The following is a 27,862-nucleotide window of genomic DNA, read 5'->3' as shown; positions in this document are numbered from 1 at the left end:
GAGAAAAACTGTATAGGGTTAATCTCCCTTGTGTCTAAAATACACATATGGTGAATGTATTTATAATAAAGAGTAATACAAGTATATATGGCAACCAAACATAAATATGGTAAATAGAAGATATTGTAATAAACAATATTAACAATATCTACCTATATCAAACAATATCTATTTTCTCTAATAAACAATAAACGTTGTGTTTCCCTAATTAATGTGATATATATATATATATATATATATATATATATATATATATATATATATATATATATATATATATATATATATATATATATCTAACAAATGTCATGGGATTTGGTTAATTGGGTAATGGAGAGTAAATTAAATGGACAATTAGATCCATAATGATAACATCAAGAATAAGGGTTGGAAGTGGGTGGGTATTGCCAATGCCATTGACTTGTGCATGTGAACTATTGATAGTTATGATAAAGGGTAGTTTGTATAGGGCTCCCTGCCTTGTGTTCCTTTCTTATTCATATATAAATATAACAATATTAATTTTCTTAATCTAAATTATAAAAAAAAATTGTATTATGTTTAAATTTTATTATAAATTTAATGTCTACGTTGATAACGACGTCTACATGTATTTTTGTTTAAAATTTTTAACATCAATTCCAGGTTACTCTTACTTTTTTTAATAAGGACAATATCATCTCACAATATATATATATATATATATATATATATATATATACATTTTTTTCATTTGTTTAAGTTGACTCTTCATGTATGGACAATACTTTTGCACGGGACCAAAATTCACAATATACCTACATTTTATGTACATATACATTTTATTTTAATATAATATTATAACTAACCACTCTAATAATAAAATATGTGCGTACAAATCAAATAATTAACTTAGAGTCAATGTCTATATTAATAACAATATCTTATGTATTTCTTTTTTAACTTTAACGTTGAATTCATGTTAAATTTTTAATAAGATTACAATGTTTTCACTTTATTCATATTTGAATATTACTCTTTATTCAAAATAATTTAAGTTTAACTTAATTTTTCTTATTCCATATGTAAAAACCTTCCAATATTATTATTGTTTTAATTTCACTATAACTAAATGTTCCTTTATTTAAAATTTTAACATTACATTAACTTCCATGTACTCTTAATTAACTAATTATAAAAAAAATAATTAATTATTTAATTTTTATTTTATTATTTAAATATCATATATGTAATTGTAATAATAAAATATAATAATATAAATAAATAATTTATTCAAATATAACAATAAAAATATTAATTTTTTAATCTAAATTATAAAAAAAAAAAAACGACCCGTGCGTAGGCACGGGTCTCATACTAGTATATATAAAGAATCTTGATTGCACACTCCAATTGAATGAGAGGCGAAGAATGGATCAATCACGAATCAGCGACTAGGGATGACAAAATGGGCCAGGCCCGACGGACCAGCCCGCCAGCCCGACTGAAAAAGCATGGGCCGGACCAAGAATTTCAGCCCGCCAACCCATGACAGCCCGGCCCGTGAAGCCCGCTGGCCCGACGGGCCAGCCTACGGGCTAAAACGGGCCAGCCCGCGGGCCGTATAAGTTAATGAATAAAAAAAACCATGTGCAGATGCAGTGTAGCGGCAGGAGGTGGGTGGAGTGTTTAATCTTTTTTAAGTCTCTTCTCTACTCTGTGTCAGACTTATTCCTTCATTCCTCTCACACTCTCTTCTCCTCCTCCTCCACCACCCGCGTTTTGGGAAACCAGAAGAGAGCACCCGCGTTTCTCATCCACCCACGTCGCTGGCCAAGAAACACGAAGGCAGAGTGCAGGCCATTCACGGCGTCTCCTTTCTCCTCCACCGTGACATCCACCACGTCGCTGGCAGGGGCAGCAGCGCCACCATCGGACTGCGATTGACGAACGATTTCAACCGCCACGACCACCACGAACACAGGTTTGTTTGTAATTTGCGTTCTGGTTCCCTTTTCTTTCAATTTGTAACCTAAATTTATGATTTTCGTAACCCTAAAATTGGTTTCCTGTAATTGGAAGTTGTGGTGTATGTGTGGTTGTTGTTGCTGCGATTTGTCCTTGTTTGGATTGGACCCATTCTGTGAATCATAATTGTTGTGCTGTTGTTGGTTAAATTTTCCCCCAATTTCAATTTCGTAGTTGGTGTGGTGGTGATGTTCATTTCTTTTTTTCTTGTTTTTCTAGTGTTACTATTTTTTATCTGACTGTGTGATAGGCTGATAGTTGTGGTGGTTGTTTTCTTTGTTTGTCTGTTTATCTGTAATCATGTTGGAGATATGTGGAGAACATGTATTTCATCGTTGCACTGTGATCAAATAAATACTGCCACTGTTTCATATTGTTCTATCATCCTTGAGACAAAAATATGTTCTTCATTAATGATTGAATTATATGATAGAAAGTACCAAGTTGCAAAGTTGTATGTGCCGTGTTTGCAAAGCTGGGATTGAGTTGTTTGGCATTAACTTAAACTGAAATTTGCTTATACACTGCAGTATATTTGATGTAGAACTATAATGCCACCTCCTTTTTAACTGTTCTGAACTCTAATTTGTTTGAGGCATCTCTACCGGGGTTTGATGATGGGGAGATTTCAGAAGATGCTCCTATTGATTTGGAGGGTTTATTTAGATGCTTCTGCAGCACATGTTGCCAAACAAATTATACAACCTCTCATCCATAATTAATGCTTCTGTTTTTTTTTATGTAACTGTTTGCACTTTGGTAATGCTCCATGCCTAAAGTACTCTAATTCAGACTTGTTATTGATGTTGCAACAGTGTCTTGATGACTTGCAGAGAGCAAAATGTCATTTATATATATTGTAGGGTTGTTTGTTTTGTGATCAGTTATATTATATACTGCAGGGTTGTTTTTGTTGCAATAATTTTGTTGAAATCTGATTTTGGACTGAAAATGTAACATATGGAAAAAAGCCCGCGGGCCAGCCCGCCAGCTTGCGGGCCGGGTTCAAAAGTGTAACCCGTTTCACCCTTGCGGGCCAGCCCGGCCCGGCCCGTATAAATCGGGCCAAAATCGGGCCGGGTCAACACCTTCACGTTCTCTCCAGTTCCACCCTGCTCGTGGCCCCATTCTCGATCTCTTTAACCTCTACTTAGGACTCGGCGTATTTTCTCTTCTACTCTTCTTCGTTTTCTTCTTCTTCTACTACTACTACTACTACTACTACTACTTCTTCTTTTCTTTCTTGATGCTTCTCCTTTCATTTTCACAGCGAAATAGCCGCAACAAACCCGAAGAGTCACTTCGTGAACCACCGTAAGTTCTCTCGCACTGATTATGACGTTTTTCTAAATTTGCTGCTGGAACTTTGAGAGTTTATCACGTTTGCACAGATGATTTTTTGACGTGAAGAACTGCTTTCACTCAATGGTTTATGCAAACGTGGTTATATGTTTTTTTCGATATTGAAATGTTCGAATGGTTTTATTCTTCATCTGCATAATAATAATTGTCATAACTATTATAGTTTCTGGAGCGCTTTGTTTTCTGAATTACTTATTGTACTTAGTTCTGAATGATTCTTTTCCATTTCATCGTTTTTATTTATTTCCCAAGGTTGGTGAATAGGAAATGTGAGAATTTTTTCTCTTGATTTTTACAATATTTAGGGTCTGATTGGATAAATTGCTTCAAACAAACATATATTTTACAATATTTGGGGTATGATTTGATAAAGTTCTTCGACAAAGAAAAGTTGAATTAAACTTGTCTATAAGTTAAAGTTAACTTATTAACAAGTTAATTTATAGAAATTTATCACATTAATTTTTTTAGAAGATGAATTTTAACTAAAGATGACATAAAACAAAAGATGACATAAAACAATAACCATTGAATTTGTATCCCTGGCCTACATATATTCACCAAGTAGCCAGTACAGTTTCTGTGACATCATTGATTATTAATTTCCCATAACTTATATTATCTTTTTTTTTTCTTAGTCTAGTTCCCATACGTTTTTTACTTGTCATTAGTAATCGCTTGTGTCAGGAAAACTGCTTTCTTACGCATGTGCATCATCCTGTATTAAATTGACTATAATGTGTTTGTTTTAATGTTGAGGTAGAAATTATTTATTTTTCATGTTCCTCTCCATTCATAATTTTCTATCACCGTACACAGATTCTCCCTCACCATAACCCCTCTCTGTACTACCAAAAATTTTCTCTCCGACCAATCAGTCACGTGACCACACATTACCTCTTCCACAATTCCATGAGGTTTGTATTGGTGGCAGCTGCATGAGTCAACCTGGTATTTAGTTGGGTGTTCAACGCGGTTTAAGGTGGTTAGACAAAGTGTTGTGGTTGTGTTGTTGTTTACATGGAGAGAATGAACAGTGGGGGTTCTTCAATCAGAAGACGTTCATTAAGCATATCAAGTCACGTAAGCTATCATACAGATAATGATGGTGAGAATGAGAGTGTTTCAGAGGCTGGAGACATTGGAGATCGAGCTCTTAGAAGCAAGAGGTTTAGTGAGAGCAACAGTTTCCGTTTGTCCTTTGACAACAGGTCAGAGAAAGAAGCTGTCGTTTCCATTCCAGAGGAACACAGATCGCATCCCAATTCCTCTGTTAGGCCTTTGCCTCCTGCTTTCACATCCCTTTCCCCTCTTTCCACTGATGGAATTGTACGTTCTGAAGACATAGAACATGTGAGCTTCAACGTTTGATTTTCATGTCGTCCCGAGATTTTTGGTTTCTGTGATTTGGTTATTAATTAACCATATGATCTATTTTCAGGACCTTCCTAAAGGTTTGCCAGAGTTCCTGGACTATACTTCATGTTTGGTTCATTTAGCGGTTTTTGGAATTCTTGGGGTAATATCTCCTAAACTTTTGCTGGTGCATAATGGATTACTGGTATTTGCCATTGTTTCAATTCAGAATTCTATTGCTGAATGAGAGGCTATGGCAAATTTCAGCCGTGACAATGATACCCTTTTTATGGTCAAATTTATATTATGACATGCAGTTATCCACAAAATTCTAATACACAAACCGTAAAAACAATATGCAGGTCTTAACGAGATATTTACTGCAGAAGTTATTTGGCCCTAGGGTTGCCCATGTGACAAGCGACCAAACCATTCTTTATGTTGATCTTCCTGCTAATATGGTGTGTTCCCTTTTCCATCTTCAATATTTTTGCGTCTTGGTTACCAAGAAATTTTGATGGGTTCACAAAGACTAACACTCCAGGGTTGTTTTGATGACCAGGAACATAAGTTTCAGACATTATGGTAGTAACTTGCTTAAAAGAACAATGTATGTTAAATTCTTAAAATCTATTGTTTTTCAAACAAGAGAGAAATTTTGTGCCACCTTTAAAGATAGAGTCTATCAAAATAGCAATGTTTGACTCTTGAGCGTCAAGTAGTTATTCCCTTTCTCGTTACAGAAGATTATCTGACTTTGTATTTTCACTTCTTAAATCCTTAATCTACAGTGTACATACACCATTGAGCAGTTTTTTAAATCTTGTTATAGTAGAATTAATCTGTCCTACTTCTTAAATTTGGTGCCGAGGGACACTAGATTCCTTTATGTATAATGCAAATTCGATTTTACTTTTTCCATATATAACCATCGTGTCGAAGCTTCAAAGTCCAAACTTAAAACTTAGAAGTACTGTTAGGAAATTTTGGTATTCACTCGTGAGGAAGCTGATTCAGACAATCTAATGCAAATTTTAACATTCTTTCCAGATTGGTTCGTTTCTTATGGGTTGGTTTGGTGTGGTATTCAAAGGAGACATATCTCAAGTGTCAGAGCATCTAGCTATAGCAATAACAACTGGTTACTTAGGAAGCCTTACAACCTTCAGTGGTTGGAATCAAAAAATGCTTGAACTCAGTGTTTCCGGGCATTGGCTCTTCGCTTCACTTGGCTTTCTTTTAGGTAAACGAGTGGATTTATAGTATTTTTTGTTCTGAGCTATTTTGTTTCAAGCATAGAATTTATTTATTTTTGGTTCAAAATTTATCCCATAGTGGATGAGTTGATGATTTTATTTCCTTATGATGCTAAATTGATAAGATGAATTTGTTTTACAACTACAAATTTTCAGGTTTATTTCTCGTTGCATATTCCATCCAATTTGGGATTGAAACAGCCAAGGGTTTTAGGTGGCTCCTCCACCGGCTGGGTATTAGTTTGGAAAAAGATGTTAATAAGATGAACTGCAAAGTAGACAGCTACCGTCGTCAGTTGATAGTTATGGTGATGTTCTTGGTTATATTAGGCATATTGTGGGGTGTGAGTGGTGCATTAGTAAAGGCTGAGTTCAAGCACGGTGGTAATGCTGCACAATTATGGTTTGCTTGCATGGTTGGACCCATGGGTGTGTGGATTAGATGGTTCTTAGCAAGGTTAAACGGGCGTGGATTGGGAAAGGAAGGGTTGTTTAAATGGATTCCATTCGGGACTTTAATTGCCAATGTATTAGCAGCTTGTATTATGGCTGCACTTTCCACTGTGAAGAACGCTGTAAGTTTCTTTGTCATCATTCATGTTCAAGTCCCCTCTAACTGCATTGCTCAATCTCTATGCTAGAATTCATAGACTCATAGGTTCCGAATTAGATATGACAGTAAGACTTATCTGTGTTGGGAAATTGGCTTTTGTTGAACTTCTTTGGAGAGTACCATGATTAATTCTTGCCCTTATTATGTCTGTTATATATTACATAAATCATAAACATTATTTACTTGTCTGATGCAGGTGAAGACCAGAGATTGTGATACTGTTGTAGCAGGAATACAGTTTGGCCTAATGGGGTGCTTGAGCACTGTCTCTACTTTTGCTGCTGAGTTTAATGCAATGAGAGAAAGCAATCATCCCTGGAGAGCCTATACCTATGCCGTTATTACAGTTTGTGTTTCATTCTCATTGGGAATACTAATATACTGCATCCCTGTCTGGACAAAGGGGTTTGACATTGACACGTAGAAATTGAATAAGGCAAACTTGTTTAGGCAACCGCTTTTTTTTTGCCGAGAATGTGTTGGCAGTTCAGAGAAGCAGAGTAATGTGTCTATACTATTCTTCATAGTGAGTTCTGTCAATATTATGATTAGCTGTCAAACGGGAATTTCAGCTGATAGATCACGTCTTAGATGTCATTTCTTGATGTAAAAAAGCGAACAGAGGAAGTGTGAAAACGTTTCAATCGTGTAATAAATTCATCATTAACATGAGTTTTCACAAAAATTGTGGTATTGTAGGAGTGAATACAGCTGAATGGAAGGTTTTCATGCACTCCTTATTGTTGACTATTCAATCAACTTTGCTGCATGATTAGCAAAGATGCTGCAAGTGCCAATCATTCTTTGGTGGATCGTTACAATAATATCACAGGCTTCGATTTGTGCCCAAGAAATGTAATGGTATTGAGATATTACAGCAAATGAATGAGACATATTTGAATGACTAAGAATATGCATGAGATGAATTAAGAACTGTCAAACCACGTAGAATGATCAAATCTGTTCTAAAAAAACCAGAACTTGAAAAGAGCCTAGAACTGGTCACAGGAACTGGCAATAGCAAGTAAAAATTATGTACAAACTACCTAGACTTGCCTAGTCTAACTATACAAATCACCTAAAGTAGCAAGTAACAAGGGTAGCTCTCCTCAAAAGCTTCTGGCTGGCGCAGGTTTCTTCAAAGTGCAGAATCTGTCTATTGGAGTTCTTCAAAGTTGGTAGCAGGTCATCATTTCAGGATCAACAGGTTTCAAGTCTTGGTCAACTTCTCTGGCAAGCTTCTCATGTGAGCATTCAAATACCGCTGGTCAGGTTCAACACACTTCCTTCAGCAACTTATGTCACTGGACCGACTGCTCACTGCACATACTTTCACAGCACTAAAATCACCAGCTGAACATATCATCTCAAATGTACTGCACCTTCAATTATCAGCACCTAAAATCTCAATTTAAACAATTCTACGTAAAAACCACCCCACCACCTAAAAACCTCTCAGTTACCTTGTTCAAGTACATCCAAACCTTCATCAAACTCCAAGAATACCACCCGTTTGTCGAGGCCTTCTTGAGCCAAAAGAAAGCCAAGAACTAATCCAAGAAGCATCCTTGCTCCTTCTTCTCCTCTTTGCTTCCGCAGCACTACTGCAAGTTCTTGATCTCAAGAACCATTATCAACCTTTCTTAGTCGTGCCTAATCCATGTGAAAGCTTATCAACCAAGGAACTTATTCAAAGAGTCAGACCCCCCCCCCCCCCCCCTCGTTGATCCAAGAAGGTCTCCATCCATCACTCACCCAGAAAACTTATTCCGTTAGTCCAAGAAACCTATTACAAGCCTAAGGAAAGAGCTTGGTTCAAAAAACAAGTACTATAGATGAGTTCCTGTAATAACTCAACTGCTCAGGAATGGCCATTGAACCAGAGATGATGGTGATTGAACGAGAATTTTTGGAATTTTGCAAACTTTCCCAGAGACCAATCGCTGAATGCAAACTCAATTAACATTGCCATAAATCATTTCTCTTCAGGAATCTTGTAGTGATATTATCCTGGACTAGAAGGTACTCCTTATCCGTCATTCTTTACCAACAAGATCACAAAAATGAACAAAATTTGATTCCATAGCTTGATATTTGAGTCAACCATGAAAAATTGAGTGTATGTTCCTTAAACGTAAAATACTCACTCACTTTAATAGCCAGGACGCTTTGTTACCAAAAGTCCATACAGGAACAAGCTTCATGCCTAAAGTGGTGAAAGCGATGACGATCCCTTACCACAATTTCACGATCAAATGCTTTGGAGATTAACTTTACAACAGTGTGGCAATCATTACAAATGCGCAAGTTCTTCATAACTCTGATTGGAGTTGGTGGAGCAATAGTGATAAGCCCAAAGGCGACTGCAAGTTTCTCACTGTGCCTGAAAAGTGCAGTTTCCTTCTCTTCATCGTCTATGTCTAGTGAAACCTCACTTGTGGTAGGTACATAGCCCTCAATCTTTAGTTTTGCTGCCACTTCATCTAACATGTGCTCAATATCACTTATTTGTGGGTGAGTCTTATCTCCAGCCAAAAATTCATGAACTATCCCATTTACTTCAATCATGCTACAACCAGGTGTCTTTACCACCCCATGTTGTGTCATAATTCCCCTAATTTCGAGAACATTGCCCCAATTTCCTTTTGAAGCATATATATTTGACAATAATACATGGAAACCATCATGGTTAGGCTGAAGCTGAATAAGTTTTCTGCCCACCCTCTCTCCCATTTCATGGTCATGGTGTTTTCTACAAGCCCCAAGCAAGGCACCCCAAGTGGCAACATCAGGTGCCATTGGCATACTCTCAATCAGTTCCTCCGCTTCTTTAAGAAAACATGCACGTCCAAAAAGATCAACCATGCATCCGTAGTGCTTAATATTAGGCTCTATTTTGTGTTCGTGGATCATGGAACTAAAGTAGTGACGCCCCTCATCGACTAGGCCCATGTGCCGACAGGCCCCAAGAACTCCCATAAATGTTATCTCATTAGGAAGTGTATTACTTTTTTTCATATCTGCAAACATGTTGAGTGACTGTTCTACCAAACCATTCATTGCCAACCCCCTTTTCCTCCATCGCATAGAAAACCTCCAATGCATTTTCCACACACCCGCATTTCACATACATGTCTATAAGAGTGGTGCTCAGAATAGTGTTAACCTGTAATTTATTTTTATTTATATATGCATGAATCCATTTCCCTAAGTCCAAAGCAGCCAAATGAGTGCAAGCCGAGATGGCACTCACTAAAGCAGTTTCGTTTGGCCTGACCCCATGAAGCTGCATTTCTTGGAACAATGCCAAAGCCTCCGAGAAACATTCATGTTGAGCATAACCAGATATCATGGCACTCCAAGACACAACGTCCTTCTCCGGCATGGAATAAAACAACTTCTCAGCATCTTCAATCGAACCACACCTCAAGTACCCAGAAATCATCGAGTTCCAAGATATTAGATCCAAAAGAACACCACCATCATCAAAAATTCTTTGCGCATCCACTATCTCCCCGCAACTAGAGTACAAATGTATCAAAGCATTCTTGAGACTAACATAATCCTCAACCCCAACTTTCGCCGCCAAACCATGCACCAACCTCCCCATCTCAGCATTCAAAATTCGCGAACACGCGGATACAACACTAACCACAACGATCTCATCCACTGCCACCCCACTCGCCTTCATCTCCACAAACAAAACCAACGCCTCTTCACACATCTCATTCCGCTCATAACAAGAAACCATCGCACTCCACGACACCATGTCCATATCCCTCCCTCGAACTTCATCAAAAATCCGCCGCGCCTTCTCCACACACCCCTTCCTTCCAAAGAGCACAATCATGGAATTCGAAGCAATGGTGTTCCTCTCCGGCATTCCCCTATACACACGTTCCGCCTCCTCCACATTTCCCGCCTGAACATACCCCACCAAAACAGTATTCCAAGAGACAACATCCGGCACAGGACTTTCCTCAAACACCTGGCGCGCACTGGGCATGCTCCCACATATTGCATAGAAGTTTATCAGCGTGTTCCAGACGTACACATCTTGATGGAAACCAAACCTCACGACATGTGCGTGCAGCTCCCTTCCCTCGAACTCGGACACCCGGGCAGCGCAGCATTGAAGGAGAGTTGGGTAGGTGTAGTTATCGGGTTTTGCGTGTTTCGCAAGGAAGAGCTTGTAGAGTGTGAGGGCTTGGTGGGGGTTGTTTTGGAGTTCGAAATGGGCGCGCATGATGGTGTTCCATGTGAAGGCGTTGGGGTTGTGAAGATGATTGAAGATTCGGAGGGAATAGTGGAAGGGAACGAGAGCAGAGTGAGTAGAGAAGTTTATGAGTCTGCTTGCGGCGTAGGGGTCTGCGATGAGGCCGGTGAGGATCGTTTGTGAGAGAATCTCTCTGAAGTGCCTCGGCCATTCGCACCGCTGCGTTTAACGTCCACACCTTCATGCTTCGTCTCCTGTTTCATACTTCAACTCACGCGTCTTCATTTGCTCACTACAAGAAAATAAAGGATTAGCGTCGGCCAAAAACGGACGCTAAGGAGCTAAAGCCGACACAAATTCAAATGTATTGTCGGTTCAGTGTCGGATAGAGAACCACGAAAAAACCACCGAAGCTAATTCAAGATGTGTCGGCCAACGGACACTAATTTGAGTCTGCAATAGCGTCGTCCAGCTGACATAAATGAATAGCATTAGCGTGGGTTAGCCAAAGCAAAACAATAAAAAAATATAATAAAACATTAATAATAGCGTGGGTTAGAGAACGTTAAGAGCAAATATTATTTTAAAATATTCGGACGAAGTGTGGGCTGACCGACGCAAAATATAAAAGATATTCTAAGGGAGTGTGGGCTAGCCGACACTAAACACATATGGTTGGCACGTGATCGATGTCTATTCTTCATACCATTATTCATCCAAAACATATTCTATCTTTTAAATGCTCCTGTTTCATCTTATACAAACACTTATACTTTATATTCAAATTCATATATCTACAAATCTAAACTACCCAAAGGATCATTATATAAGATTCACAACAAAACTGCAATGGCAACCATTTTCTAAAACTTTGATTCATGCTTTCCCATTCAATTTCCTCCCAGAAAAGATAGAGGATTATGGGTTGTACATTATTAACAAATAAGACATGCATGCCTATATATTCTATGAATGAAAGATTTTAAGTACCAAAATCTATGCATGGCTTAATAATGAAACTCAAGATTTCGGAAAAATACAACTGTGTGTGGTTCTGACATTTTAGAATCACATTTTGAAGGCTAGGAAGGTTATAAAGTTTTGGTGTGTGGTATTTCTTGTCCTTCACCTTTTTAGGGGAAACCAATATACTAGAGGCCTATTCTTGGAGTCCTAAAAGAGTCTAAGTCCTAACTGCAGTGTTTTGTTTTCAATTTTATTCACAACTTGTTAACATTTTTTTTGTTCACTCAGAGTATCAGATCAAATAAGATTAGATTTGATTAATCAAAACTAATGATTTTTTAATAATGTTTGTTAACAAAACACCTGCCTTCACTTAACCATACAATTTGAAATTCTTGATGCCAAGAGAAATCAAGAAATCCAACAATAAACCCAGCCCTTAAAAGCATGCCACCATTCCCACATACATTTACATCAATCAATAATCAATAAACCTATGCAAATATATATCAGGGGTTGGGAAGTTACCAAGTTATTTCACAGACCACTGTAATGATGCCAAAAGGGACCAACTTCCTCACCCTTGTGGTCTACACCAAAAACACCACTCTAACATTGCAGGACCACCATTCCAACACTGCAGAAACCTATGCCAAGAGAAATCAAGGAATTTAACAACTGAAATTAGTTTCAGATTAAATCCCAAACACAACATACGGTTCTTCAACATAACATATACCCTTGCAAAACTAAAACTAATTTTAAAAAATGGTATTAAGAAAAGTTCAAACCCTAGCCAAGAGAAAAATAATTTTTAAAAAATCCAAAGAGAGGGTGAGGCCTTCGCTAATGGATGAAACTTTTATTTTTTAAAATTATTAAATTCTATAAGTGGTAAGCTAGTCGAAATATCTTTTGTTGCGTCCATGAAGCCGACACTTATTTGTCTCCAATTTTTGGCCCACGCTATTTTCTGATGCTAAATGAATGGATTCTTGTTGTGATCTATTTGCTGCCACTCCTAGTAATCTTGCAACCAAAGAAACATCAATTCAAAGTCAAACAAAAAGTCCACTAATCTCAATTAGATGTTAGCCTCCACACTCAAAACTTAGAACCCAACATGTAATAATCAAAACAAACAATACCCAATGAGGTAATGCATAAAACAAATAAAATCTTGATCCATTTTGCAAGATCTTCTCTGTAACCTAGATGAACAATTTGACTTCCACACAACATAGGAGTAAAAGGGAGCAAACAAAAGCAAGAGTGGTTAGGAGGGAGACCTAGCTTTGGAGTTGAGGCTAGAAGCAAAGCGATACACAATGCCCATATGAAATGAAGAGAGAAGGTAAAGAAAATGAAGCAATAAAGCACCCAATGCAAATGCAAAATGAGAGAGGGAAGAGAGTTTGCGTGGTGTTTGTGAAATTGCAAGTTTTTTGTATCGTAAAATTGAGATTCAATCACTCTCTTTTAAATTGCAATACTAAAAGAGATTTTGGTAATTTGGTAAAACCCTAAGCACAATAAACGAAAGAGAAGAGATGAATAGTACCAAGCAAACCACACACAATTCAGCTTCGACAATGACCGAGTCAAAAACTTATTGCTTAAGGTTCATGAGAACGATGAAGCGAAGAACCGGAATAGAGGGAAAATAGCAACATTGTTTCCTCGGTTCTATTCAAGTGGATTATGTAGTAGAAAAAAAACCTATGATTTTTATTTAATCAAATGATATTTCTTTAAAACTAAATAATATATGTAGAACTTGTGATTACTTATAAATTAAAATAAATTACATGAACATTTCATAGGGCTCTTTTCTAATTAAATAGTTAATGACTAGTAACTACTTAAATAAAACCTATATTTAACATCATTCGCATTATTTATGCTTAGTACTGCAAAATAATATTATAGCATCCATATTTTTCGTTCATGTTTTCATCATTTTTTTAAGGTTAAATTATACTTTTAGTCCCCATTTTCGTAGCAAAATTTGAATTTGGTCCCTCAATTAATTTTTATCTCAATCTGGTCCCTATTTTGGGAAATTTGATCCAATCAAGTCCTATCCGTTAATGGTGGAGTAACGGTGTTAAATGGGGTGCCACGTGTCAGCTTCAGGATTTTTTGAATTTTTTTTATTTTTTTTTGAATTTTTTTTGAATTTTCTTTTATTTTTTATTAATTTTTTTAAAATTTTTTAAAAAATTAAAATTTTGCCACATGTCAAGCGGACATTGTGCCACGTGGCAGTGACAGTGCCACGTGTCACTATTTGGGAGGTGTCATTTTCTCATTCTCAATTTGGTCCCTGTATTTTATTTTTTGTCTCAATTTAGTCCCAATTTTTGTAAAAATTGTGCAATTTTGTCCCTCTCCAAATTGAAACCAAATTTAATTTCTATATAAATATGCACAAATATTTCTATCAAAATTGATATTTCAAGTAAATATTTTTACCAAGATTAAGTTTATTTTAATTTATATTTTACGTTAAACTTTATTTAAAATTGTTTTAAAGTTGTTAATAGAAAATAATGTTAATAAAAAATTCATAAATTATATTGATATTTTATTACATTATACTTTAATATTGTTTTTTATTTGAATTTATATTTTAAATAATTGCATATTTTTAAAATGTGTAAAATTCAATAATTTCTATACAAATATTTTAGTTAGTATAAAAATAACAATTATATAATTTAAGAAAAATTAACTAGTTTATGTAACAATAAAAAACAAATAAATTTAAAATTTGAAAACAATTTTAAGTAAAATTTAATGTGAAACAAATTTAAAGAAACTTGGTTTTATTGAAAATATATAATAAAAATATCAATTTGAATAAAAAAATCAAATTTAATAAAAATATTTGTATAACATTTTATAATTTTTGTTTCAATTTGGAGGGGGACGAAATTGCATAATTTTTACAAAAATTGGGACTAAATTGAGACAAAAGATAAAATACAGGGACCAAATTGAGAATGAGAAAATGACACCTCCCAAATAGTGACACGTGGCATTGTCACTGCCACGTGGCACGATGTATGCTTGACACGTGGCAAAATTTTAATTTTTTAAAAAATTTTAAAAAAATTAATGAAAAATAAAAAAAAATTCAAAAAAAAAATTCAAAAAAATTCAAAAAATTCAAAAAATCCAGAAGCTGACACGTGGCACCCCATTTAACACCGTTACTCCACCACTAACGGAAAGGACTTGATTGGGTCAAATTTCCCAAAATAGGGACCAGATTGAGATAAAAATTAATTGAGGGACCAAATTCAAATTTTGCTACGAAAATGGGGACTAAAAGTATAATTTAACCTTTTTTTAATTATCGTTTATGAAAAGAATTTCAAGTATGCCTGTTTTTTTTGTGCTTTTCTATATTAAATACATTATAATTTATTAATAAAGATCATTTAAATCTCCTTAGAAAATAGTATTTTTCTTACATGAAAGATCATATAACACTGCAACAATATTCTAGATTTGTGTATTTATTTTTAGGGTTAAATATGTTTTTGGTCCCTTAACTTTCAATGAATTTTGGAATTAGTCCATTTTGAAACTTTGGACCAATTTAGTCCTCCATATTTTGAAATGCGTGGATTTAGTCATTTTAATCAAATTTTGTTAAGTTTATTTGACATTTCAAGCACGTTTCATAATAGTATTTGACTTAACATTAAAGCAAAAATGTGTCAAACAATATAAACAACTCAAATACAATCCTGAAATGCGTACGAAACATCCAATAAACCTACCAAAATTTGATTAAAAAGACTAAATCCACGTATTTCGAAAGATCAAGGACTAAATTGGTCCAAAGTTTCAAAATGGACTAATTCCAAAATTTACTAAAAGTTAAGGGACCAAAAACATATTTAACCCTTATTTTTATAATTATATTTTTTAGAAAGTTTCTGTTTATTATAAACCTTTTGATTTAATTAGTAATCTAATTTCTAAATTTTTTCTTTGGTTATATATTTTTTTTAATTGAATTTCAAAATTTTTTTGTTTATTAAGTAATTATGAATTATATGATATTTATAAATGATTTTGTTCTATAAATAAAATAATATTGTATTAATAATTTTTTTAATTCAAATTTTATTTAATATCACAGTTTATTATTAAATTTTATAAAATTTAATGTTTATTAATTATTTTTAACCCACTAATTAAAAAATATATAAATAATAATATATCATATAGTCACGATTTATTCATCACTCAATTACATTAGTCTAATTAATTAATTAATTAAATACATTTGTAGTGATGTTAAAAATCTATCTTTTAAAAACATAAATAAAGAAATAAAATATTTGTATCCGTAGTCAATTATACTTTTTTAAGTAATGAATAAAATTTTCAATTTTTTAAAATCGGATAAGTTGATATTAGTTTTTATTTATTATAATTTTTTTAATTTAATGTCGAATAAATTGATATGTGAGTTTTAAAGTTGAATTTGATGTCAAAATATTAATTTTCATTAACAACTTTAAAAATATTTTAAATAAAATTTTAAAATTTAAATTTAAATAAACTTAATTTTGTTACAACTCCAGAATCTGTACCCTCTCCGCCAAGTCGTCCATCCTTACTTCTATCTGACTCAGTACTTTCACTACTACTAGACGAAGACACGCTACTACTACTGGACATACCTGATTTCGTTTTTTACGGGAAGATGTCGGTCAAAATAGAGGACTAGTCAGACACTTTTACGCGCACAAGGTCTTTAAATTCAGAATTCACAAATGAAACAGGTAACCCCTTATCTGTTTGCAAACACACATTTATAGCCTGCGATTCCAAACGACGAACCTCTTCCCGCCAAAACCATACCACAGACCAATCGACACCATCATTGCGAAAAATCCCACTTCAAAATGACGGCGCCAAAACTTTTTCAATGTAACCAACTGACACCCTTTCACCTACCTTCTGACAGTTGCAAATTCTAAGCCTTAACATTGTTCACCACACTTAAAGGCTGGGGGACTGGTGTATCACACCTAGCCGGTTCTGCTAGCTTATCAACACATATCATCCTTGACCGACAACCCATATCGGACAAGGCTGGGGGACTGGTGTACCGTACCTAGCCAAACTCAGCCAAGTAAACAATGTGCATATCGAAACCGCCTAGTACCCAGGCTAGGCCGAGTTAGCACCTCACATCACCAACATAAGCCATCTAGTCAAGTAGCCGGTCGAGACCGACTACTCCAATAAACTTAAGCCAACATCGATGCCCCCGCTTTCAATAGGTCTCAAGGGCCTGGGTTGGGGCCCAGGCCCATTCGTGGCCCAAACTAGAGCCCAAGTCAAGACCCAACCCATGAAATGGTCAAACGTCATTAATGTCCTATAAATACACGTGGACCCCATCATTTAAAGGTACGCATTCATTAATCACTGATTTGACTCTCTGAGAGCTTTGACTTACTTGAGCTTCGGAGACTCTTCTGTAGGTAGCCCCTCCTGGGTTCAAGTTGACATATATCGACTGGGAAGAAGCCAACTAAGGAGATAGCGGACTACATGGTAAGGTGACGCTTGTGCCTAACCTATCTTATTTGTTCTCTGCAGGAACAATAATATATATAATAATAAAAATATAATAATATTATAAATTTAATATTATTAAAGATTAAAGATGATATATAATTTAAATTCTTAACATTAAAAAATAAAATTAAAACCATACAATTGTCGATACAAAAGTCATTTAATCATTTGGTAATGAGAATGTTTATAAAGTCATTAACATTAAAAAATAACTAAAATTAAAAATAACAATAGAGTTCATGGGAATTTAATAGTTTCTTCAAATAGAATGCAGTAACACCTATTTGATTACAAGGTTCAAAATCTCTTCCATGGCCCATTAACCCAAACCCATTAGCAACAACTTTACAACTATATATATATATATATATATATATATATATATATATATATATATATATATATATATATATATATATATATATATTAAGCAACTGGAGTTGGCATCAATCCACTTGATTCATGATTTATTTGAAACATGAATGAATTATTAAAGAAATTTAAATAATCTATTTTCATCCATGATAGGTATGATTATCAAATAAAATCATGCTTTAATTGTCATTATTACTAAAACTATAACTTATAAAAGATTAGTTTGGAATTTTTTTAATATATACTTAACCATGTATGCAAACGAGGAATAAACATAACATATAATACAATGGCCATGGTTCCATGCCAAATCAGGACATAAAACATTTATGGGAAGACTATAAGTTCTAACTCTAATTAGCAAAGGATGCATCAGGGATATACTATTACTGACACCACCACAAATTTAAATCATCTTTCTTATATATGAAAGCACCAACAAGAATGCAATATCTTCCCCACCAATAAGGAAAAAATTGTACCTTCTACTTCTAGTAAGTAATACCTCCTCAATTATTAAACCAAAGAAAAGCTCCATCTGCCTCCAGAATTGGCTAGAAAAAGAGCAAGTTGTATTAATAAGAAAATATAAAACTAGTCTATCAGATAAAAAGTACATTGGGTACACAATTAGATAATAATTAGTAAGATTCATACTAGATTCGATAACATAACACCATTTACAACAACTAATAATACCAAAGTGACAACAAAAACCAATGACAACACAACCAAACCAAAGGAACATGCAATGGAGAAAATGAAAATGTGAAAAACCAATGGAAAACATGTGAGTAAAGAGTTAAACATTAAAACAATAGGGGAAGTCCATTTATGTACTTTTTGATTGCAAAAGGCATGATGCTTGAGCTTTAACTCAAAGAAATTATGTTGTGGTCAACATCTTGTTGAGAAACCAATCTTTAAGAAATGAATAAAATTATCATTACTTAATATATATTTAATGGTAATATTATTACATAATTTGAACATCAACAACATTGAAGCTCTTCAAAATCATAGTCTAACAACGATGGTGAATGTATGTCTTTTAACCAATCATGTGTATATATAAGTGCCTCCACCTTTTGATGTGATAAAGAACTACGAAATGGATCAAACACTCTTCCTCCTGTGCTAAACGTAGAATTAAATGCTACCATAGAAACAAAATAGCTAATAACTCTCATACTATGTTTGACAAGATTAATCTACATGAATTACTTTTCCACTAATCAAGAATGTTCAAATTTGCAGTTGTATCAAGCTCTTCCTCTAAATACTTTTGAAGTTCAAATTTGTTTGGAGAGGTTAATCCTATTGTTTGCAACAAAAAATCCCAACCATACAAATCCTTCTTATAATCAGGTATCTCTACATGTGTTTGTTGTGTGTCATTTTTAGCTCACCATTTTTGACTTTTATATTTATCAAACAACAATTTTGAGGAAATATCCAATCGTGACATTAACAATTATCCATCATTTGTCAAGAACAAAAAGTTGATCAATTGCCCAATTCATATAACTCATTTTGTATCTAGGATCTAAGACAACAACAGTTAACAACAAAATATTGAACTTGTTAGGTTCACCCCAATATCTCGCATTTTTTTTCCATTTTTTTAGCCATCTTATATGTTGCATCGCTTGTAGCATTGGACTTGAGTAGATGATTGTTCCCATTCCAAATTCCTACCACCTTTGACATGTAGATAATACTTGTAACATAAGAGTTACCAGAGATGCGCAAAGTAGCTTCATAGAAAATGCTCAAAAAATGCAGAATAGACTCAATGTACTCCTAATGTTAATAAGAAGGCATTCCAATCCCCTTTCCTAACTCAATAGCATATTTTGTATCATACAACTCAAGCTTAAAAAATCTCATTTTATGCTTGAAAAAACCATCTAACATCAAATAGGTTAAATTCCACCTTGTTTCAACATTCAAGCAAATATGACCTCTATATTCAATCTTTTATTTTTCAACTTACTCTTTGAATTTCATAAATATAAAAGGAGATGATCTAATATATTTTACCGCAACACGAATTCTTAAAACAAAGTTATCAATCTCTTTTAGCCCACTACTCACAATTAAGTTCAAAATATGTGCACAACAACACATATAAATATAGTCACCTTTCAAAACCAAGTTATTCCAATAAATTAGTCTTTTCTTCGAGTGTTGAACTCCCGCGTCATCTGATGTAACATTATCTACTGCCAAGGTCAAAACACGACTCAACCCTCAATCATGCAAACATGACTCAACAAATTTAGCCATGACCTCTCCGGTATGGCTTATTAGTTGATAGAAATTCGAAATCCTTTTATTCAAATTCCAATCATTGCCGATGAAGTGGGTTGCTAAACACATATAACTTTGATTTTGAAGTGAAGTCCATGTATCAATAGTGAGACAAACTCTTTGACGATGTTGAGAAAGAAAATCCTTCAAATATACCTTTTTTACATTCCATAATGTTACAATATTTCGTGATAAGGTATATCGTGATGGGATCTTAAATCTTGGTTGTAAATCATTTGAATACAACTTAAAAGCAACATGCTTTACAAATTGAAAGGGGAGTCTGACTTCCACAAACATTTTTACCAGTTCTACTTGACAAAGTTCTTGGACAAATATACCATAAGAAGGAGAGTTAATATTCCTATCAATTGTTGAAGATGAACTTCTTTTTGTCTCTTGTTTACTTCTTTATTGGGGTTATTTGGACATCTCAACACATGATTACACATTGCAGTTGTTCCTTCTCATATCGAATAAGGATATCATAATACTTGCATTGAGCCCTCTTATCCGATTTAGGTTCTAGTTGAATGAAATGATTGCAAGCTTCTGATCAATTTTTATGTCCCTCATGAGAAGGGGGTCTCATATTTGTAGAGCCACATACAATTGGTGAAGCAAAAAATGCAGGCTCAATTGGTTTTGAGATGGAGCAATCATCTTCATGCATTAATGACATTTTTAGAGCAATGTTGCAATAATGACTAACCAAGAACACAACCTGGTAGATACAAGAAATCAACAAAGCTCCCAAACAAATGCAGTTTATTTATAACATCACAAATACAATTTGTTTCTAACATCACAAATACAATACTTTGAAATGTTACAAAGCGTTTTAATATTGCATTTATTATCCCTTAAAATACAATACTTTTGAAATGATTTTTATATCATAACACAAACCAACTCTCCTAAAAACAAAAGTTATTAAGTGAAGCCACATAAATGGCTTCATATTTTATAAACATAAAAAGATAGAATTATACCATCATAAATAAATAAATATATACATACATAAAGGATTGAAAAAAATAGCATTTTAAAAATTCAAGTAAACCAACAATTAAGTCTTGAAAGTTATAAGAACTTGCATATTTGGCCTTCTTGTTGACAAGCGTCCAATCTCTATGTTGATATTTATGGAACAATGAATACAATCATCCTTTTCTTGATATATTATGACCCTGCTATTGAGCCAGGCGACTCATGTGATTTACAGTATTTTTCTGATCATTTGGCTGCCAGGCGACTCATGTGATTTACAGTATTTTTCGGGTTTTTGTGTGAACCGCCTGGCGGTGATGAACACCCATCAGGCGACGCGAGCAGTTTTGGCTCGATTTGGGTTTTCTGCGCGTTCTGGGTTGTCTTGGATTGGTGGAAAAGGGTTCTTAGTAGTTGGGTATAAGGTGGACTGCTAATAATTGGCTAATGGTAAGGTAATTGGAACTAATTGGATGAAATTGGTATGTACGCTATTAGAGTTTTCATAATTGGGGGTTTTGGGTTTAGGGATCAATTATAGTGCGAATTAGACCAAAAATGGTTCATTTTATGTTAAATTGATATTTGGGTGCAGTTGATTGTATTATGGTTTGATGAATTGGTGAAATGAGGATGATAATGGTCTTAGAGTTCACAGGTGTAGAAGAATTCTGGGAAATTCCCAGAATGTGTATGCACCGCCTATTAGCACCGTGATTGCTGCCAGGCACTGAAAGTAGATAAATGGCACTTTCTAATTTTGGAGTATGGAAAAGTGGAGTAGTGATATACTGGATAGGAGGTTAAAAATGGATAAGTGATGCAAAAGGTGAGAATGCTAAATTCTAAGTTGGTATTGAAGGAAGGGAATACCTTGACACTATAGTAGAGGTTACATTTAAAATAGGGATTGGCTGGATTGAGAGGCACAATCTAATATCATAGTGGATTGTTGATGCAAAGTTGTCTAAGATGTACATGCAGCATATATATAGGCTAAAGTATCATGGTCATGTTATTTATAATTGGTAGGAGAATGAAATAATACTTAGGAACATAGGTGGAATACATGTAGTATTAATTGATTGTGGCCTATTGTGAATGAGCAAAATTGATCTAAGTAAGTCTAATTAGTGGTACACTTGGGTTAGTGAACCTAAATGGAAATAGAAACATTGGTAATAGGTTAAACACGTGAGAAAGGATGTAATCGACTTGATGAAGATCACTATGGTTTTTGATGCCTTGATTGAGGGGTGAAATCTGTTCTGGGTGCCTAAAAACCAGTACTATGCAAGTACTGGTGTAGCGCTTGGTGATGGTGTTTGACCTGTCAGGCGATAGCTACAATTCCAAGGGACTGTTGTGACTCATGGCGCTTGCGGTGAGGGACGTCCCGCTAGGCGATATCTGTAAAGTCAGAGGCATCATAGGCGCTAGGCACCTGGCGACAAAGAAGTTCCATTAGGCGGTCTAGAACTTGATTTCACCTAGAGGATCTGGAGCAGCGCCAGGCAATAATGCAGAGGCAGGACTTTTGATATGCTTTGGATGTGCGTGGTCTACAAGGCTTTGGGTGATACTTTAAAGATCGACTTGTTGGAGTGTTCCTTGAGTTATGGCTCATAACGGTATCCCTTGAGTTATGGCTCGGGATAGTGGGTAAACACATGGAATTCCTTGAGTTGTGACTCGAAATGACATCTCTTGAGTTGTGGCTTGGGATGGCGGATGAACACGAGCATTTCATGAGTTGTGGCTCGGATTGGCGAGTGTTTCCAGTGTGAGTGTGCGAGTTGTGGCTCATAGGGATGGATCCAAAAAGATTGCCCTCTTCAATGTTGGTTGACAAGTTTGGTAGTCTTGGGACATTACGAACTATGGTTCGTATTGGAAACTCCACCTGGAGTTATGGAGTGTAGTCCATAGTAGGTTTCCCGCACGTGTTCTACAAGCTGTGGCTTGTAGGTGTGACAGCAAAGGACATCTTAAGTTATTCATCTAAAGACGTAGAACATGGATAACATGGTGGTGACCATGTGGTATGGAATCAAAGGATAATGTTCCTTTGATGTGTGTGTGCGTATATTTGAATTATATATATATATATATATATATATATATATATATATATATATATATATATATATATATATATATATATATATATATGTTAACTCATCCTATCTGCTTGTGTTTGGTGATGATCATGTAATTTGTTACATGGGAGCAAATGATGTTGCAGGTGGTGGTAGTGAGGGATAGAGCCGGAGCAAGGCTAGCGTGGGAAATCTTTTTACAAAGTTTTATCGCTTTTTGAATTTTAAAGACTTTGTAAAAACTTATGTTATCAGACTTGAAATTTGTATTCAATATTTATATTTTTGTGGATTTTGAGTGTTTGGCGATGTAATAAAAATTTAAATTTCCCATGTTTTGGGAAGATAAGTTATAATAAATGTGAGTTTGTATTTATTTCTATTGTATTTTATTTAAATTAGTAATATCCAACCAGGATGTTACAACATAAATATTCATATAAAAGACTCACACATCACGTATAAGTTTTTTTTTAAATTTCAAGCAATTAAGAAATTAAAGTACTCATATGACATTTATTCTATCAAAACTTAACTTAAAAAAATTCTCAGGTTTGTCTGTCATATACAAAGAGAAATCTTATTAAAAAAAAAGAATGAGATGTTCTGATAAATATTAGCCACTTTCCATGAATATCTTGCAATAGTGAGGCTATAACATGGTGAAAAAAGTTAAGAAATTGAGATTTTCGCTGAAAGAAGGTTGAAGAAAGTGGTGAAAAGTCTTATAAAATGAATTAGAATGTAGAAGTTGAATTGACAATGACATTTGCATAACAATGAAATATGACGCTCAACTTCAAAGTCCAACATCAAGTGGCTATTAGTAACTAGTTGTTTCCAAGATATAGTGAACTAGAGAGAGGTGGAGATTAATGTGATATGAATAAATAATAATAATAGTTACAACTAGTTCATGGAGAAAGTAGTTTTATTTAGAAATATAACTCTTAAGCCAAGGATAATCTATCCCCATTCATCACTTATGGGCGTTGAATTATGAACTAAATGGTGAGTTACATGAGATGATTGACCCAAATCTAGTAAGCAAACTGAGAGTTTATAGTCTTGAAAAGGTGAGAGTTACTTGAACGAAACATTACATACCTTATAACACTAACGAACTTTCCAACACGCAATTCAGTGGCGTCAATCTTAATCTCTAAGGAACCCCTAAACACATCCACTAGTGCAGCAGTGGCACCACTGTTCGTTCTCTGAAAGAAAATCCAACAAATGAATGAATCGAAAGATGATCATATGCCACAAGTAAACCATTGTACGTTCTGCTCAAACAAAATCCAATAAAAGAATTAAAACTATAAAAAAATAACGAAAGGAGAAAGGACAAACATCATTCACATTAGAAGTTAGACTTACCTTGGATCAATCAATCATAAAGAAAGAAGACATAAGAGGATTTAGGGTTTAGTGGATTGCAATTTTGGGATAGGGAATTTGTGATGTTTTCGGTTCAGACGTGCGGATACGAGTGTGATCCACATATAAAATTTTGATTTCCCATATTTTAAATATACATAAATAAAATAAAAATCTAATTTAAAAAATGTATAAAATTACATTTTTCCTTGTTAACATATTATTTTTCCTTTCAAAGTACTTCCAAATCTTCTCTTACATGACACATGTGTGCATCAAGTGTTTTGCTATAAATCAATATATCATTAAAGTATACAACTACGAATTTACTATAGAAATTTTGCAACACGTGGTTCATCAATATGATAAAAGTACTATGTGCATTAATTAGGCCAAAGGGCATAACCATCCATTCAAACAAACCAAATTTAGTTTTGAAAGCAATTTTCCATTCATCTCCTTTTCGCATTTGAATTTGGTGGTAACTGCTTTTCAAATCTATCTTTGAAAAATAACAAGCACCATGCATTTCATCAAGCAAGTATTTAAGTCTAGGAATAAGATGTCTATACCTAATGGTAATGTTGTTAATAGCTCGACAGTCACGCACATCCTTCATGATCCATCTTTCTTAGGAACAATAATGTTTGACATATCACACAGACTAAAGCTTTCTCGAACCCATCATGTCTCCATAAGTTGTTCCACTTGCCTTTGTATCTCTTTGGTCTCTTTGAACCCGGAATGAGATCCGTGTTTTGCTCAATTCCTCCTAGCAGAGGTAAACCATATGGAATGTCTTTAAGAAAGACATCCTCATATTCCTTAAGAAGTTGCTCCATACCTAAAGACAAATAAACTTGTGTTGACGACAAACAAATATTGTTAGGCATAAGCAAATATAAATGTTGCTTTGTTACTTCCACTTTGTTTACCTCTTTTTCTTTCAAGAAAAGACTTTTACCACTCTTTTTTTTTCACTTTTACCACTCTTTTTCTTTCCTTTTTCAGAATTTTTCTCTTCCACTCTTGTTTTCTCTCTTCCTTCCTTTCTCTCTTGCTCTCGTTTGACTTGGTCCTCACTAACCTCTCGTGGTGACAAAGGGGTTAAGGCCACTTTTTGTCCTTTGAACATAATTATTTCGTGTCATTTTTTATCCTCATATAATTAATTGGGTCCTCATATATGTTTGACATGTTTTGTGTCATTTCTTCTGGAGACCAGTCAAGCTAATTAAATACTTTGGGTTGATAGCCAATTAAATCTAATTATTATGGTTCATAACAAGTACATGTAACTTCATGTATACATAAAAGTTTAATTTTCCAAGTTCGGGTAGACTTGTACAAAAAGTCATTCATAGCTCCCCATGTATTTGCACATGAATCACCAGATATGTTTGACAAGTTTTATGTCATTTCTTTTGGAGATCACTCAAGCTAGTTAATTAGTTTGGGATGATAACCCATTAAATCTGATTACTATGATCCATAACAAATACATGTAACTTCGTGTATAACATAAAAGTTTAATTTTCCAAGTTTTGGTAGACTGTACAAAAAGTTCTTTCTAGCTCCCCACTTATTTGCACATGGATTACCATATATGTTTGATAGGTTTTCCATCATTTTTTTATGTCATTCTTCTAATCCAATCGTCGAAACAACAAACACAAAAAAAAAGAATAAAAAATGGACGGTTTGCTTCATTCATACAAAACAAATGTATCATCATCAAAGGCTCCAATGATGCGCCCTTCTGCAGAACAAAATAAATATGAAACGTGTGGTCAAATGGGGAGGAAAGAGCACAAATAAAACTAAACTACAAATATGAAATGCGTAAAGATGAACTAATACCCGCAATTGGGGCCTCAAAAGTATAAACAAAGGATGACACCAATGACGAAACTTCGGTGAAATTAGTTTATTTGTTTGTTAGGAACTAGCGGTAAAGTCGTTGCCGCCGTCGTCGTCTGTGTGTACGGAGGTAGATGATGATGGTGATAGGAAGAGAAATTAGAGAATTGGGGCTATGGTTTCGCAAGGGAGGAGAGCTAGTTTTTTTTTTTTTTTTTGGTTCAAATGGAATGACACCCCTTTTGGTTTTTCGATTCCAAATTGCCCACTGTCCACAATTGAAAAAAAATCAAAATTGTTTTAAAATGAAAGCACATGTGGTGTCAAAAGTGAATCAAATCATGGTGTCAAAATATCATTTCCCTTATACCAAATAATTTTTTCATTTCTTTATATTTATATGGTTTACTTTATTGATTTTTTTAGGTTAAATTACTTTTTGGTCCTTGTTTTTGTCAATAAGTGTCAAATTAGTCATCTAATTATTTTTTGTCACAATTTGGTCCTGATTTTTTCAAAAAATGATTCAATTTGGTTCTTGTCTTTAGTTTGACCATATGGTGTTAAAGTCAACGCCACATGTTAATTTGTGGTTTTTTTAATTTTTTTTTTGACTTTTTTTGAATTTTCTTTAGTTTCTTTACACATGTCACTTCACAATTGTGCTACGTGTCAATATGATTTAACTTGGTCCCTATATTTGTCTTTAGTTTTAATTTAGTCCTAATTTTTGTAAAAGTAGAACAATATTGTGCCTCCTTAAATTGAGACTCAATTTACTTTTTGTATAAATTTTATGGTGATATTCTTACTAAAATTAACATTTTTATTAAATATTTCTAGAAATATTTTGAAATGAACTTTAAGTTCTACACGAAACTTTAAAATTTGGTTTTGTTTTGAACTTTAAGTTTCATTCATAAACTTATGTGTGACAAGTTATTTGATTTTTAATCTTTAGTAAATTTGTAGTATATGGTACACTTGATGCCTTTATATATGATGGCAAAATGATTAACTATTGAAATTATGTTTGGGGTTTAACTTTGATTAATAATAAAACTAAAAACAAAAAAAATTGTTTAAAAATATTTCTACAAATATTTAATAAAAATGTCAATTTTAGTAAGAATATTATACAAAAAGTAAATTGAGTCTCAATATAAGGAGGGACAACATTACTTCAATTTTTACAAAAATTGGGACTAAATTGAAACTAAAAACAAATATAGGGATCAAATTGAATTATTTTGTCACGTACCACAAATGTAGAGTGACATGTGTAAAAACAAAGTTAAAAAAATAAAAAAATCAAAAAAATAAAAAAACTTTAAATCGACATGTGACATTGACTAACACCGTTTGGTCAAGGTCAAAATTGATGGCAAACAAAATTGAATCATTAAAAAAACAAACAGATGGAAAAAAAAAATTAGAGAACCAATTTGACACTTCTTAA

The 27,862-nt window shown here is 34.1% G+C and overlaps 1 protein-coding gene and 1 pseudogene across 4 annotated transcripts; one reads left to right on the top strand and one right to left on the bottom strand.

Annotated features, from left to right (window-relative positions):
* The first annotated feature begins 1,645 nt into the window (after positions 1 to 1,645).
* Positions 1,646 to 7,327, top strand: LOC114173559 (fluoride export protein 2-like). Of its 4 annotated transcripts, XM_028058039.1 has the most exons (9): positions 1,646 to 1,963; positions 2,910 to 3,169; positions 3,278 to 3,321; positions 4,189 to 4,722; positions 4,811 to 4,888; positions 5,088 to 5,186; positions 5,776 to 5,968; positions 6,138 to 6,556; positions 6,791 to 7,327. In XM_028058039.1, exons 4-9 carry the CDS (start codon positions 4,390 to 4,392, stop codon positions 7,016 to 7,018), a joined length of 1,350 nt encoding a protein of 449 aa, XP_027913840.1. In that variant the 5' UTR covers positions 1,646 to 1,963; positions 2,910 to 3,169; positions 3,278 to 3,321; positions 4,189 to 4,389; the 3' UTR covers positions 7,019 to 7,327. The 4 variants fall into 4 exon arrangements, with proteins under 4 accessions (XP_027913840.1, XP_027913839.1, XP_027913838.1 ...); XM_028058038.1 differs by lacking the exon at positions 2,910 to 3,169; XM_028058037.1 differs by having other exon boundaries at positions 1,646 to 3,169.
* A 1,327-nt stretch (positions 7,328 to 8,654) lies between these two features.
* LOC114173556 lies at positions 8,655 to 12,369 on the bottom strand (annotated as a pseudogene).
* Between the last annotated feature and the right edge of the window lie 15,493 nt (positions 12,370 to 27,862).

This window comes from Vigna unguiculata, chromosome 2 (assembly GCF_004118075.2).
Source record: "Vigna unguiculata cultivar IT97K-499-35 chromosome 2, ASM411807v1, whole genome shotgun sequence".
Classification (NCBI taxonomy): Eukaryota; Viridiplantae; Streptophyta; class Magnoliopsida; order Fabales; family Fabaceae; genus Vigna; species Vigna unguiculata.
This window is presented reverse-complemented; position numbering and strand designations above follow the sequence as displayed.